This window comes from Ammospiza caudacuta, chromosome 2 (genome assembly GCF_027887145.1).
Source record: "Ammospiza caudacuta isolate bAmmCau1 chromosome 2, bAmmCau1.pri, whole genome shotgun sequence".
Lineage (NCBI taxonomy): Eukaryota > Metazoa > Chordata > Aves > Passeriformes > Passerellidae > Ammospiza > Ammospiza caudacuta.
Window position 1 is genome coordinate 61,323,335 of NC_080594.1, and position 16,572 is coordinate 61,339,906.

General features: G+C 37.0%; 1 protein-coding gene across 2 annotated transcripts in view; it reads left to right on the plus strand.

Annotated features, from left to right (window-relative positions):
* Nucleotides 1-16,572, plus strand: part of VWA8 (von Willebrand factor A domain containing 8) — a 182,609-nt gene that overhangs the window by 143,091 nt on the left and 22,946 nt on the right. For both annotated transcript variants that reach the window (XM_058824855.1, XM_058824856.1), the window contains exons 37-39: nucleotides 31-235; nucleotides 15,495-15,603; nucleotides 16,351-16,507. In XM_058824855.1, coding sequence (XP_058680838.1) covers nucleotides 31-235; nucleotides 15,495-15,603; nucleotides 16,351-16,507 — 471 coding nt within the window. The remainder of the gene's footprint in view (nucleotides 1-30; nucleotides 236-15,494; nucleotides 15,604-16,350; nucleotides 16,508-16,572) is intronic.

Here is a 16,572-nt window from a genome sequence, read left to right on the forward strand (position 1 = left end):
TCAAAAAAAAATCATATTAATGTTTTTCAGGTCAAAGTCTCTCTCTCCATATACATCTTGGCTCTCCACGATCTCAGATGCTGATGCCCTGCTGGCACCACTGGGCAAAGTAGGTTTGGTTACTGTGGACATGGGAGGAGGTGTGAGGCTTTGGGAGACTGGGCTGGACAGCCTCCAGCAGTCACTGCAGGATTGGAGGAACATGATAGGCCAAGAAGATGGGCGTCCTGTGCAGGTAGGACTTCACAAAGCTGGCCTGAAAAATGTAACAAAATAAGCTATGAAGGAGTTTTCAGCTGGGAAAGGAGTGGAGGGGAGAGCTGTTGAAAAACACTTTGAAGTAGAAGTGCACCTGTGAGAAAAATTTAATAGACTTTTTCCCTGGAAAAAGAGGCACAGTAGCTTAATTTGAAAACATTTTGTAGCTCCTGTAATTATGGTTGCTTACAGACTCTTTGTCTTACACTGTTTGTATTTTTGCCAAATCCCAGCGCAATTAAATGCAAATAAATCCTTTATCTCCTACTGATTTTTAACTGTAACTTTCAGAATGTAGAATAATGAAATTATTTTTAAAGAAAATTATATACTTTTCCAGAGATCAAATTATTTGAAAAAAATATTGGGGTTTTATTTTGAAAAAGAAACTTGAAACCTAGGTGAAAAATGCCTTGAAACCACAGTAGAGCCTTTGGCTAATCTTGATCATTTTCCCAGCTGAGCAGAGTTGCAAGGATCTCCATACAGCCATGTTCTCACATGGAATGTTTAGGCAGATGCTGAAAATAGACAGCATATACATGTGTGGTGTGTATGCATGTAAGTATGTAGGTATATATGAGTGTTAATGTACTGGCTAACATGTGTGATCACCATTGCAACACAGAGGGAACATTCAGGACTCTTCAGTTGCATCTTTTATTAGAATGGGAAAACAGAATGAGTCTATTCAGAGCTGGATCTCTCTCCCTGGTTTTGGTTGGGGTTTTTTTGTGAAAAAGATATATTAGGCCAAAATGTCGTTTATTTTCTTTTCCCACTCTTAGCTCCCTTTCTACAAGATGTTCTGTGGTTACAGAGACTTGGGCAAGAACTGATGTGTTCTTGTTACAGCAAATGCCATTCATAAAAGTCATGAGAAAAGGAAACTGTTACCCTGTAGCACCTTCATGCTCCTCACTTGTGGCTTTGCCAGTGCCATGTGCATTACCAGTGCAGTAGCACTAGCACCATCTTATGGTCAGATATGGTCAGTTTACACCAGCCAAGGGAGTTTTAATAGTTATTTTTTATTTTTTCCTTTTTTAAAATGACTTGTTATTTTATTCAACAATATTAGGATATTGCCAATAATAGCCAACAAATGATTAGACAATACTGGCTTGGAAAGCACACTCCATAAGAAAATTTAAGTCATTTAACTAGAAATCTCAAGTAACTATTTTAAAGAAGGCTGAGAAGTTGCTCCACAGTCACAAAGCAGTTTTCAAAATCTTCTGTAGAATTCCTCTCCACTGACAGCCATTCTAGGCACACTCCAGGGTAAAGCCTCCTTAGAATATCTTTCTTTCTTCCTGTGTCAAACCAGTGGTTTGTCAGAACTGAAATAACATGCTCTTTTGTTGCCACATTGTATCACAGTACAAACTGGCTTGTACTGGGCAAATTATTTCAGCTACCCAGCCAGCTCCATAAAGCAGCCTGTGGGTTGACTGTCAGGATCTCCAACCAATTATGTTCCTTCCTAAGCTGCAAGCATATCACTGGTCCAGCATCTGGGGGATGTAAAAGATCAGACCAATGAGCTATCCAGACTGGGTTTTTCAAATGCCCATTATAAAGAAGGGCAGAAGAACAAATTCTCTCTGTTGCTGCATAAACATTGGGAGAGTGGTTCTCTTTGTCTCTGACTAACATCCCCCCACATTCACACTCTGATTTGTGCTAAAGGACTGGAACAAAACCTCCAGTGTGATCTTCTGACTTGCATGATCATCACTAACTTCTGTTTCCCTACTTTACTTTGCTGCTTTGCTTTGAATGGAAAGATAATGAGACCTAAGAAGCCTTGTTTACAAAGGCGTTGCAGAGCAATAAGAAATAAATTAGGTCTTTTCTTTTATGTAATCTTCAGTAAGATAATAGATATGTAGTTGCTGTGTAAACTCTGTACTTTGATAATTGGAAATGAAGGCCTTCTCCTTTCCTACTTAACGTCTCAGTAGGCCTAGACATAAAAGCAGTACTTTATTAAGGCATTCATTTCTGGAAATGAAAGGATCCTATTACCTTAAAAATGTATTCATGTATCTTCCCTGTGTAATTGAGCATAGCAAGAACATATCTCCTGATCCAGGGACAATTATTTTGCTAAGAATGCTGCAGCTAGGTATTTCCTGATACCTGTTTTTGCAAAATTGGACATATTTTGGAGCCATGTGTTTATCTGATCATTCAAGTGTATGCAAATTACCTCTGTTTGTATAATGCTGCATGCGCATGCTTGTGTTAAGCAAGATTTCAAGTCTAATGAGGTTTCTCTAGTTCTTTGACTAAACCCATCATTCCAAATCATCCTGTAGCAGAAACTCACTTTAAGAGAATTTTCAGTGTTCCACATATCACCCACCCACCCCCAATCTCCCCTTCCCTTAAAACTGCCATTTTTGCATCCCACAAAACTGCAACAGGCTTAGCAAAGCTTATTATCCCTTCACGGTGATGTTCTTAGACCAATCCAAGAGCTGTCCACGTGGTTGGTTGGGGACCACTGATCTGCAGAAACATAAACTCTTTGAGTCTTCCTGACCCTTTAGAGCAAAAAGAATTAGAAGGCTTTCAATATAAATATAGTTGCAAAGAATTGGAATCAAATCTTCAACCAGGCTTCAGTTGGAATATTGGTACTATCTTCTAGAGCTGCATTTTTGCTTTCACAAACACGTTAGCTCTGAGAAGGAGGCTGGATATACATAAGCAATGAAACAGAGGAAAACAAACAGCTGTTTCACTTGTAATCAGTAATTAAGCTCCCTTGATATAATTTGTGGCAATCTTCATAACAGTCAACTTGTTTTGTATTGTTGACATACTCAGCAGAGTTCAAACTGCTGAAGTCTCGAGGCTACCAAATTAGTTTATCAAAATATAGTATGTGTTTAAAGAAGCCTACATTTATACAGGCAGGTCAGAATTTTTTGTCATTTATTGCAGTTTTCAACTCATAATACTACAGTATTCTGAAATTATTAAATTGGAGTGTCTAAAATACAACATCTAAATAAAATACTGTATTTTCTAAAGCTGTGAGCTCTACTCCAAAAACCATCAAGCTTTTTCACTGTTTGGTGTCTCCAACAAAACCATCACTTCATTATCAAATACAGGAAGAGAATTTGAAGGACAATTTATTTTTATAATCTTGCCCTAAAGTTTTGTGGCAATACGCAGCCATTGATAAGCTTGTGTTTCTTTTTTCATCCAAGGGTTATTGATAGAAATTAAATAGAACAGCACTGATTACATTCTGGTACTGTTCAGATATTGTCTTTTAGTAAGCATTTTTTAGCGGTATGTCTCATTTAGATAAAGTGCAATGCTTACATAACAGAAATTAAAAGGTGCATCATTTAGAGGTTTTTCAATAGATGTTAAGGCATTTATTTGTGACTATTAGCAAAAGCATTTAGTTCTGTATTCACTCTACTTAATGTTCTCCTGCTGTAGGTTGTTGTCCACAATGTTTCATGCTATGTACTCCGTATGCCATTGTTTTCAGAAGTCCCAGGATATATCCAAACCTGTAAAGTGCATAAAAATATACTTAGTCAAAGATTGCAAAAGTTTTCCATCTAGTTGATCCTAATATGTATCTGAACTCAAAATCAGATCCACAACATTTTTTAAATCCAAATTTAGTCTTGATCTAAGTAATATCACCATGCAAACTGAACATCCTGAAGCTGAGGATAGTCTCCTGTCAGTACCAAGGTTGTCCAAAGAAGTGATCTGATTGATTAAAAGAAAATTCCTGTAAACTGAGACAGTTTTTTGGAGTCTGTTTAATGTATTTGTGGAACCAACAGTTATATCATCTCCTACATACATGAGATGGGTTTTTGAAATTGCAGTAGTGCCCTCTGTTTGTGGCTGCATATAAAGGCCTAATGAGTTAAGTAGTTGAGATTGTGACTATTTTGATTTACTATGTACTGATCTCTCTCATTTTCTGTATAGGAAGCCTTCCTTATAAGCATTCAGGTACTTACTTGGAAATTAATTAATATTTACATCTAAGTGAATAATTAGCAAGAAAATAAGAGCCTTCTTTCCATTTTCCCATCTTTCTGCTGTCCTTAAAGAGGGTCACAATTTCCTGGTACGTCCCAGATATTAAAGGTCAAGGCCTGCTTTTTTTACAGTACACTTCTTTATCAAAGATGGACATTGCTTTTGTCTCTGGCCTGTGACAGAGCCCCACTCTAACATAAGTGTTCTGTGTAATGTGTGATTTTCCTCCGATGTTAAAAAGCTGAAACTTTTGACTCAGGTTATGTCTCCTGTAAATCTAGGAAACTCAGGTGGGTTTCCTAGATGATCCAGGTTCAGCCAATATGATGTCAAGACCACATAGTGTAAGACTGAGCAGAGCAAAGATACAGCATGTGTGAATTGAGTGGGCACCAGCTGTTTAAAAATAGATAAAGAACGTTTACCCATGAGCAAGTGCATGTGCTGTGCAGAACCTGAATAATACAACACCTACACCATCCCACCTCTCTAGTCTGAAGACTGATGGGCAACACTCAGCTTAAACAATGATGTACCTCTTTGTAGGTGTGTCAGTCCAAAGGAAATGGGTAAGAGAGACACTGACACCTTAGTATGAAACCAGGCCCTTCCAAAGAAAAGGATCAACCTGGAAATGTTTTCACCCATTTTTTCCTCACTTTGCTTTTGTGACTTCACCTGATGTAAAGGTTGAACTGGAGTCAAAGTTAAATACACTCCTGAAGTATTCATAATGCCAAAAATCTCACATTTCCTGTTGAAGTTAAAAGAAGCCAAATCACATTGAATTAGGTGAGGGGTGTGCAAATGTTACTGTGTGTATCTGATGTATTCACACACAGGTACATGTACATATTTGCACACACACACATGCTAATTTTTTTCCCCAGTTGTCATACCTAGACAATGGTTCTCTTGAATTAGAATTTACCTGAAGAGATCATCATAACTTTGCAGGTAGCCAGTCCCACAGGGACTGTATTTCATAATGAGCAAGAATTGAAAGTCGATTTGGATAATGATCGTCTTATTCCCTTCCTTGAATAGTCCCATTTATTCCATTCATATTCCATGCAGCTAATCATGTAGAACTCTACATGAAGTATTAACCCCTTAATTAATATTTTTTTTATTTCATTGAATGCATCCCTTTTTTCTCTTGTTATTTTCTGAAGCTGTACTTTAAAGTTCAGGTTAATGTGAGTTCACCTGATGAAATTTAATTTTTTAGGTTGGATGTTTAGCTAAAGAATAATCAATTCGAGAGTTTCAGTGATTCCAGCTTGCTTATGTTTACTGCTCAGAATCTACTTTAATCTATACTGATAGTTTGGGGATTTTCTTCCTTTATAAAAAGTGACATTTCACTACATTACTTCATAATGTAACAAAAATCCAGCCTTTTCCTGATGTTAAAACTGAAGTGGGCAAAGCTGCAGTTCTTGAATCGAGACAAAAGCATGACCTGTAGCAAGAGTGGCTGGTTCTTCTCCCCACCACCCTCCCTTTCTCTTATTTTCTACTTTGCACCAAGCAGTCTTTCCGACCACATGAGGGCATCAGTGGGCTTATAACAGTGATTTCCGTCAGCTTTTAAATACTGTCTGTGCAAACCCCACAAATTATGATAAATACATGCAGTGGAGAGTTCTTGCAAGTTTGGAATAACCATATGATGGCATTCTGCAGTCCTGCGCAGGATCCCAAAAATCTTGAAATACTGCAGATTGCAGATTTATCTAGTCAATAGGTGGATTCCAAGATATAGATTGATAGCACTTCCAGTTCTGAGATCCATGAGCCCCAAATCCATAGTTTAGTTCTGTGACCTCTTCCTGGGCCATATAATTTATTCATCTGAGGACTAGCAGCTGTGTACCAGCCCTTGAATGAAGGCATCTGAGTATGGGGAAGCATGAGACTGGAAAGCTGTGAACTCACAGAGCTAAATAAATGCATATCTCTAAAAGTATTTATGGGATAAAGTAACTCAGATAAAGATCATTGGCTCTCTGTCAGATACCTTTTATATAAATTTCCTCAGCTTGAGTGAGGCCCTTGTTAGAAGCACAGTACAAACACTTCTAAAATACATTCTCTTTCTTAAGGAGATCTTCCAGTCTAATTGGAGCAGACAGACAGAGCAGGAGGGAAATAACCTTAACTTTCTATTAGAGCAGTCTGATGCAGCACAAAGTTCCCTTTCTTTCTCTGACCTTCCTGTGGAAGCCCAGAGTCCTCATGGGTGAAAATATTACCTCCGCACACTGTCTTGAAGATCTCAAAAAGTCTGCAGCAGTGCACATTGCTGACATAAAGGCTGGAGCTCCTCACACCAGTGAAATCCTACTGTCCCAGCAAGACAAATGCATGCTAATAATGATGCCTTTATGTAAGTGGTTCCCTGATTAGTGAAAGGACAAGCACAGGGAAAATTAAAATAATCTGATATGTTACACTAATGCCAATTATAAGAGACTTTCCTTTAGAAAATAAAACATTGTAGTAGATAGTAAATAACTTCTGCCTCTGCTTCTTAAGGACAGCATTGACAAGGTCATAGGAATACAGAAAATCAGGCTTTTCTCCTTCCACATGTAATTTTTTTCAACTTTAATTTTACCCTGTGGTCTTCAGTCTGGACCATTCCAAACTAACATCATGTGTTCACCTATCCCATGATTCTAGCTTGTCTAGGAGGTCTGTCATAGTCATGATAAATAACCAAGCTTGATTTTATCTGTCTCCTCTGATAATATTTCATAGTGGATTAGAATACTGAAAAGATGATGACCTCACATCTTATAGTTGAATAGAACTGACTAGGGAATTTTAAATAATGACACAGGAAAATGGGCTTTACATAGGTGTTTACATAGCAGAGGATCCATTACATGAAACGAATGTATTGTATTATTGTATTACTTTATTTAGTTTTCCAGCTTTTAAGCCACACACTGTATATTTGTGGGCAAAATACTCTAATGCATCTCCTGTGCAGAGTTTCTGAACTGGTTCTTCAAATGACAGCATTTAGTTCAAAAAAGAGCCCACTGCAGAATTTTGTACAGTGGTTTGGTTTTCTTAATTGATGTATATAAACTTCATTTGCAAGCCAGATACAGCTTTTTATAAGTTTCACTCCAGATCTCCACCTCTACCCCATCCAGATTCACTTTTCTAAAATGCCCTCAAAGTTTGATGATGCTTCCAACAATTCTGGTATTCAAGACAAAAGCTTAATGCCTGCCTGAATTTTAAATGCTAGTTTTAGAATTAAATATTCACCTGAGTCAGATGATGCATGAAGCTTTATTAGTTCAGTCTGAACTCCTGAAAAGTTTTACAGACAAGAAAAAAATCAAAATGAAGTCAAATAAAAAAAAGATATTAAAAGTTTTGTACTGCAGTGTGATAAATGTTTTTTTTTCATTTCAAGATACAGTTGAAGAAACAGGATGTATTTCACACATTTTTATTGTCTTATCTAAGATTAGACTTATCTTTTCTGTGGAAAAATTACTTGTGGACTCAACTTTTGCTATTGTGAACAGAAATTATGCTATTAATTTTTAGTACATAGAAAAAAGCTGTACATGATACAAGTGAAAAAATTAGAAACCATTAGAGGGGGTTTTGCCTGTTTATGTCTTTCTCTCACTAGTTTGTATAAGTAGATTATAAAAAGTTTTCTTTCTCTCTTTAGTAGAATCAATTTTCTGGTAGAGTATAAAACCACAATGGAGCAGGCAGGTTAGCCTGTTACCTGCCTGATGTGCTACTTCTTTGCTCTTTGAGAATGTAATGCATATATTCATGCTGCTGATAAAGATTGTGTTAGAGGAATGTTCTTGTGACCTGTGCAATGCAGCCTAGGATAATATTGGGGGTTTAAGATTGGAGAAACTCAGAAATAAAAGAAAAACAATTATTTTGTTTCAGGGAAGCATCAGTCTTTTGCACATCTGCAGAAGTACATTCTGCATTCCATGGAACACGTTTCCTAATCCTTTGTGCCACTGTGGGATGGATTACTTAATGCATTTTTCACATGGAGTACAGTTGTGTTTTGTTACAGTCAAAGTCAATCTTTTTTCACAATAATGTATGAGAGTGAAAGCAGATTTTGTACTGATTTTGATAATGAAATTACCATCACCCAAATCACCCACAAGGCAAAAATCTACAACCTTTTCCCTTCTTTTCACGCAATATTCTACTGATACATGCTCAATCTTTGTCTACAGAACTAATGAGGACAGCAAGTTAAAATGCTTTATGGTGTTTTAGTGGGTTTATAGTCATATAACTAATATTTTTCAGCAATAATTTAGTGCCTTTCATGGAAAGTAACCAGTTTTCTTCATTGACTATAAACTGCCCGGTTTAATATGTTTTATGTTAATGAAAAGGCAAAATATCAGATTAACTACTTCCTTCCGCATCTCAGATATGTTATGCTAAGAGCAGGTATCTTCTAATTGGATCCTGGAAGAGTTCTTTTGTTTATAATTAAAAAAAGTTAATGAAGAATGGGATCTTGCCAGCCTACATCTATCTACTTTCCAGGACTGTCTAATCATGCAACAAATTAAACTAATGCACACCTTCTTAATTTACGTTGAACTGAGCACCCGAATCATACAAATTGTGTTCTACCTCAAATCCCAGTGCACACATTCTTTTCCCTATTTTCTTCTGATCAACAGTAAGAAACATCCAATAATGCAGTGTCATTACTAATAGAATAAGTGCTCGTGAAAACAATATTTGGGCACGGTAAAATTTTCTTTTTAAAGATTTTTCTCCACAAATATCAGCTGTAAATACTGCAGCTGTGTCCCTGCTTGTTTGTATAATTTGTACACATTTATTCAGTTGTGACACATGAAATCCTGCTGGTTGCATCTTTAGTAAATGTGCTCTATGTGGAATGATTCACTGAATGCTTAGAAGGGCTTAGTAGAGAGGTTGATTCCTTGTCACCACATGCAACAAGGAGGAATTCCATTTATTTCTATTATGAAGATGTAAAAGCCTGTAAGGAATGCCCAGCTCTGCTTAAACATTCCCAAAAGGATAAGAAATACTTGGTTTGGGGAGGTTGGAAGAATGGAAATACAGACTATTTTTAAAGTAAAAATTTCATCTCCTTACACTGCAGGATGTTAGCCTGGAATCGAAGTGGTTTTTTCTGGTTTTTCCACCTTTTTGTACCTGGAGTATTAAAATAAGCACTGTGTTTTGTGTGAGAGGATAGATATGAGTTCAGCCTGTCAGGGCCAGAGATAATTAAAACTAAGAGGTGAAAGGTCTGTTCCCCTGTATGTGAGGCAGCTCGCCCCCATCAGAAACCAGAGTTTCTTTGCCATTCCTGAGGCAGAAATTTGCTTTTGTTGCTGTGAGCCCCACAAAGGAGCTTTCTGGCAAGCAGTCCTGAATGGGAGGCACTGACACCTCCTGCACTCTTCAGGAATTTTAATGAAGTTAACCCTGTCAGGATACAAATGTAAGCTGCTGTATTAAAAGACCATCCACTCTCCAGCCAATTTGCAGTGTTGCAGTGTCAGTTACAGGGCAGGATGGCAGGAATATCTACAACAAAAAAATTATCTACATGCCAGTCAGTATTAAGGAAAAAGCCCTTCACATTTTACTGGAAGCTGTCACTCATTGATTACTTTTCTATTCAAAGCTAGAAATATTTTCAAGCTTGTCTGACTTCTGCTTACAAATTCTAAAAGATATTTCCTAACCTGTAACCACGAGTTCTCCATCTGCCAGCAGTTAAGTCTGAGTACATGTTCTGTCCCTTTTTTTAGAGAGCCAGCTTTTTACACAACTGTAATGGAGGTTTGGACAGTGAAAGCTGTTGGCTCATCTCTTACATAAGCCTGCCAGGAATAAATAAAATTTCAAGTGGGACAAGACAGGAGAAGATGAAATTCCCTCTCTTTCCCTGTCTCCACAATAAATACAACTTGAGGAATCTTAGTCTTAAGTTAGTGGTAACAGACTTGAAGGATAAGGAGCTGATGTATAACTTAACATACTTGGCAGAATGTTGTTAATAATCTGAAACATGAATGACTGAATAATAGATCTTCTGAAATGTTCATTCAGTTGACTTTGATAAAGGTCTTTTACTCATTACACTGGATACTATTATAAACATGTTAATAATAGAGCTATTAATATACATTCAATGCAGATGTACTTTGAATAGTACTTGCTAGGATACAGAAGTGCACATTGTGCTGCTTGGGACTCTCTTTAAATTATTAATCTTCTTTTTATTTTTTTTTTCTTCTCAGTTTTGCTGCAATGTACAATTAAGATTACTGGATACTAAAATGTCATTAAGGTCACCTGCACAAAATCAGCTGAAGCTAAATTTGATAATGCTTTTGGTCAGTTTTACTCAGAGAGCCAGAGAGATTTTTTTGCAATGCATTAGAAGCAAATGAATTCTGAAATCAAAAGGGAAGTACTGTATTGTGAAAACAACTCATATGTTAGAATGAAATATGGGGGTGTGTGAGGCATCAATAATTTTAATAATAGAGTACAGCATCCATCTTCATAATTCCCATGCTTTTATTGTGGGTTATTTTCTAACGGGTCATGTAAGCTCTTTTCTTCCCATAGCTGTGACAGTGTCCTGTAGTAGTGGCAATGCACAGTGTATCTGGGTCAGCTGTGTGATCCTCAATACAGTCTCTGTCTCTTACTGAGGGATTGTGAAAGTGTCAAAAGTATGCCAGTGCTTCCTTACTCTCCAGGGGTTAGTGTTATTAAATTAGATGATTTCACATCAGAATTCAATAGAACTCAATCCCACATTCACTTAACTGGCATGAATGTGGTTCGAGATCCACTTCCAAAATAGTTCAGATTTGTTTAGTACGCAGTATGCCATAGTTTGTCTGACCAGCTGAAGTCTAGACAAAACTACCAGCCTTTGACTCATCTTTGCAGTGGCCACTATTACAGATTGGTATGTGTTTAATGGCTGTTTGGCATAAGTATGGCACAGATGTGAAACACCTGGTTTCACTCTGGCGTTGAGTGCGGTAAGTCATGTAACAGACTTCTTTCAGCCTCTTTATCTTCTTCATGAAGGATGGTAAGATCACTTACTTTCTAAACTGAATATGTTTGTATCAGTTTTCCCTCTGCAGTTTGCTCTTAGAATCCCAGGGTTGTCAGGGGGAAAAAAAGGGAGAGGGGAGAAAGTGTAGCCATGTAAAAGCATTTTGTCACACATTCATATTTTTCAGAAGGAACTGATCTAGAGAAAGTTGTACAGATGCCATGTATCTCTCACTGAAAGTAAAATCAGTGTTTAGTTCTATTCCTGCCTGGCTACCCTTACTGCCAGGAGTTAATGGATGTGTAAGAGGCCAGACCAGAAAATTAAGTCAAAGCATTAACAAGTCATGGTGTTTGTTGTTGTTTCTTAATCTTCCTTTTTCTTAAGCCTTTCATGCCATTGCCTCTTAAGAAAAGCACATTCCTTTGGCATCCTTCTGACCTGAACTGTTCATATTCTCTCACTCAAAATTTTTGTTTGTTTCATTGAATTTGAAAGACCTACAGAGCCTGCATCACAAAGTTGTTATGAAGGTACTCATTACCTATTGCTATAAGTGCCTGAGAATATAGAAAGAAACTGAGAGAACAAAAGTATTTGAAACCAGAGACTAAGATCATTGAGGATTACTGACAATTAGGACTCTACAGAGAATAAAATAAGAATTGTGTATTCCAGGAGAGGATGGTAGTTGTGCTACTTGTGTGATGAAGACTTTGAAAAAAAAAACCTTCCCAAACAGGGAGTGGAAAAGTGCTTTCACACTCTGATTGTGAATCACCAATATATATAAACAAGTTGAGTTAATTTACAATTGAAATATGTGTGCCTTGAATGTTTTGGAAATAGTGGGTTTTTTGGAAATCAAAAGGAACTTTCAGAGGGAAAAAATTCAGTTTTTCCAGCTATTTTTCTCTGACCTGTGCCTCACAGCTCAAGGCTGCAAGGCTGAATTTGTGTGTTGTTTCACAAAGCCATAATATGCACACCAGGCAGTATGGAATCTGCACAATAGTGCAGTAATGAATAGTGCCTTTCAGTGCGTGTACAGCTAGGAAGAGCACATACTTCTCTCAAGAAGGGGTGATTAATCAAAACTTTTTGAAAGGAAAAAAGTTCCTAGAAGTCTTGCAATTAGATTCAAATGGAAAATATTCAGGAGGGGGCAGGTCAGCTTTTAAGCAAGGAAGTAATTTATATATTTGAAAAATACCCATCATAACAGTAATAGAAAACTCATTGTAGAAATTACAGTGAGACAAGCTTGGCAAAGCTAGTGTGGATTTTAGGTTTGCTTGAGTCCTTTCTCTGCTTTTAATACTTGTTTTTCTTGTCTTCCTTCTCACTCTAGACAAACTAGGTATTTCCTGCTGAGTGTTCTTCAGTTTCTCAGGTTCCTAATCCATCCAGTTTTGGATTCTGCCCCTTAAATCTACCTTTCCAATAGTTTCTAATGTCAAGAATTCCTCCAGTCCTCAGAGGCGTGACTTACCTATGGCTCTTCCATCTCTTTATATTCATCATGCTGAAGAATTTATCATTATCTGAAAGTTTTTCTCATCAGTTTTTTTCCTGATCCTCCCTCTGATTTCATGTCATGGCTCATTGATTTACTGTTTATTTATTTGTAAAATACATCTTCAGTTCTAATATAGGTATTTGATAGTCTAACTTTTAGTTTATAGAGGTGCTTTCAGAGTAGAGACAATTTGTTGGCTGTAAAATTACCCTGTAACTTGTAAAATTGCCTTCCACAGATATGGGAATGGGAAAGGGAAAAGTCTGACAAGTCAGTGAGGGAATTATCTAAGAGCTCACACAAAAAACAGGGAGGTATATCCAGAAGATTCTCTTCAGAGGATTCTGCGGTGTGCTAATATAATGCAGTTTCTAAGTATGTGGTAAATTTGAAAAATAATTACCCCATCAAACCAGTGCTAATAGAAATTGGCTGTTAAAGTATTCAGAGTTAGCAAAATTCTACTACCTTTTGTCTGCATAGGTGATACTTAAAAGAAGAGTAGATGAAAGTACTGCAATTCACTGGCATGACAATTACACATCTGCTGGTGGTGTTCCACTCCAGTATCATTGAATTTTCAATTATTTTATCCATTCAGCTATTAACTATACATGAAAAGAAAAACAGCAAACAACTCACATTCTGAAGCTAGGGTTGATTGTGACCTTTGTTTCTTTTCTTCTTTCTCAACCAATTTTTCTCAAAGTTTTAACAGAAATAAAATGTTGGATGTTTGGTGTCTTTTCAAGAAGAGAAAGCAAAAAAGTCATTATAAGATTGAAGACTTTCTATTAACCACGTGCCATTTCAAAGTTACAAATACTTGCTTTAATCAGATTTAATCAGATCAATATTGTTGTAAAATAAGTTTATACTAGAAACTTTTCTAGTGCATGTGTATTAGAACCACTATTTGTGAACAACTTACACTTCAGAACGTTTTGTGAGCACCAAAGCTCTTTTGTCTGCAGACTTTTTCACTGAAGATTTAAACAGTGCTTGTATTTCAAAATGTTTAGTGGAATTTTTCAGTGGAAAAACTTGACAAAAATAGAATATGACATTTGCATCACTGGTTATAGTTAGGTTTGTTTCATAGAGCTTTCTTATGAGGAAGAAATATTTTTCTATTAAAAATACATAAGCATGAACATGTAAAATTTTTGCCTAATTTCATGTTTCTCATTATAGAATAATAGTTTGTTTCATGAGGCTGAAACTATCATTTTGTGTTTATAATTTTGTTTTAAACTAAATTAAGCAATTTCTGTTAACCAGTGTTTTTGATAGTTTTTAAATCTACCAGTGATGCAAAAAAAAAAAAAAAAAAAAAAAGGAGCAGTTTATTTTAGAGGAAATCTCTTAAACCAAAAAAAGTATATAACCCTAAGGGTAGCATGCTGTTGTGGTTACATGTTTCTCCCTATACAAATGTTAAATGGATGTAATTTAGCAGATTAGATCTTGATTTTACACTAATGACATGGTTCACAGAGGATGTATTGTACCTCTTTGAATTGATATAAATTCTGTAAAGGGAAAGAAAATGATGTTTTGAATAGCTGCCAGGACAGTGTTGTTAGAGCACATGTTTTCAGTTCAAAAACATGTGTGGAATTCATGTCAGCATGAAGTTGAGTCTACAAGACAGTGAACTCACTGCTCTACAGTGAAAACCCTGATAATGGCAGTGAACTTCTGAGAAGGCATTAAATCATAGTTATTGGGACATCTAAATTCATTGGAGAATTAAATGTATTATGGTAGATAAGAAGTTAATTTTAAGTGGTTAGAGATACTACTTTTCTATCTCAGTCACTGGGTTTCATTAAAAAAATATAATGTGGCACTAAATTACAGAAGATTACTAAGGGGCAATTCATACATGATTCACTGATTTACTACATGACTCAGAGTTCCTAATGGGAAGGAGTACTTTTGCCTTCAGTCACCCACTTAAGTCCAGCCCCAGCCTTAAGTGACTGAACATCTGGCAGCTGTTGGCATCCAGCTGTGCCGTGAGTCAGTGGACAGGTCTGGGAAACCCAACATGGCAGCACTTCTGGGGTCCAGGCAGCAGGGTTGAGAATTCCACGAGCCTGTCCTTTGAACTGGCCATTTGCAGGCCATTCTCATCTCTTTAGTCACTGTTCATGAAAGGAACATCAGTCTGCCCATCTATAGGGAATGTGCGGCTGCAGTTGGGTGCACATGGAATGTGTAAATGGATGTGCAGTGCTGTGGATATACAATACTCTGAGAAGTGTTTGAACTGCAGGTGATTCTGTCTATAGGGGGATTTTGAGTTATGTTGGGCACTTATCAGGAAGCAATTTCTGGTGTGGATATGTACAGAATGCAGAGGGGTTCAGATGTGGCAGGAGCCTTGGTTCAGGTGTGAGTCTAATGTGCCACTCAGGAGCCCTGTTTTACTCTGCTCTGTTCTGAGGTGGAATGCATTTATTGCATTTACTGCATTTATTGAACTTATGCTGGTCCTACAGCTGCTCAGCACACCTAATAGTTATTATTAGGTTGTTAGGGTATTGTCTTTACTATAAGAGATACTTACATCTCTCTCTTTTACAGATAACCATTCAGAGGGAAAGTGGTTTGGATGTCAGCTCCCCCAAACATGGAAAAGTGGATCCAGCCAACATGCCACATGTTGGTGGAAATATGTGGGCTGGTGGAACAGGTTTTTCATTGTTTTTGTTTGTTTGTTTGTTTGTTTTAATTCATCATTGACAGATATCTAAGGGAGATGCTGTACTAGTCAAAAATGGTTTTATACAAAGCTGTCCTCTGATCTATTTTACCCAGTACAGGGTTGCTTTATTGCCAGTAAAAGAAGTATGTGCAATGTCTAAGTTAAACTGTATGTAGCAGATCTCTTCTTCAATTATATTTTTTTTGTTTCCTTTTACTGGCCATACCGATAACAAGAAGCTTGCAATCACAGCAACTAGGCTGAGTCATTATCTTAAATGTCCCTGTAGCTGCAAAAATTCAGATAGTGTAGGCAAGAGGTACACAGAACAGGCAAAGTACCTGCTAATTCTAATAAGTCATTATAGTGGTCACAAGATAATGTTATTTGGAAGCAGTCTAAACCAACAAATTCTAGGGAGAAGACAGAGTCTGGGACCAGGAGCTTTGAAGAGATCTTCAAAATTTATATGTTCTGTGGTTCCCCTTTGTACAGTGTGAAAACCATTATGAATCAAGTCTCAAGGAGCTATAAACACAAGTATTCTATGGGAGTTCTTGTTTACCATGATAGCTGTTAGGTTTTGAAAACCTTTGACAATAAATATTTCAGCTGGGGGTTGTTAACATTTTTGGAAAATGTGTAGATGACAATGGAAGCTTTAAAGAAAATTTGTTTTTATTTTTTTAAAGCCGAGTGTATATTCCTAATGGTTTTTTATCTCAACCATCTTAGGTGGGAGAGACACTGCTGGGTTAGGTGGCAAAGGTGGGCCATATCGACTGGATGCTGGCCACAGGGTTTACCAAGTGTCCCAAGCTGAAAAGGATGCTGTTCCTGAGGAAGTTAAGAGAGCTGCTAGAGAAATGGCTGAAAAGGCCTTTAAACAGAGGTAATGTGAAAGCCTTTCTTTGCTTTTCTGTTTCCCAGAAGAATTTGAAAGAGATAGCTAAAAAG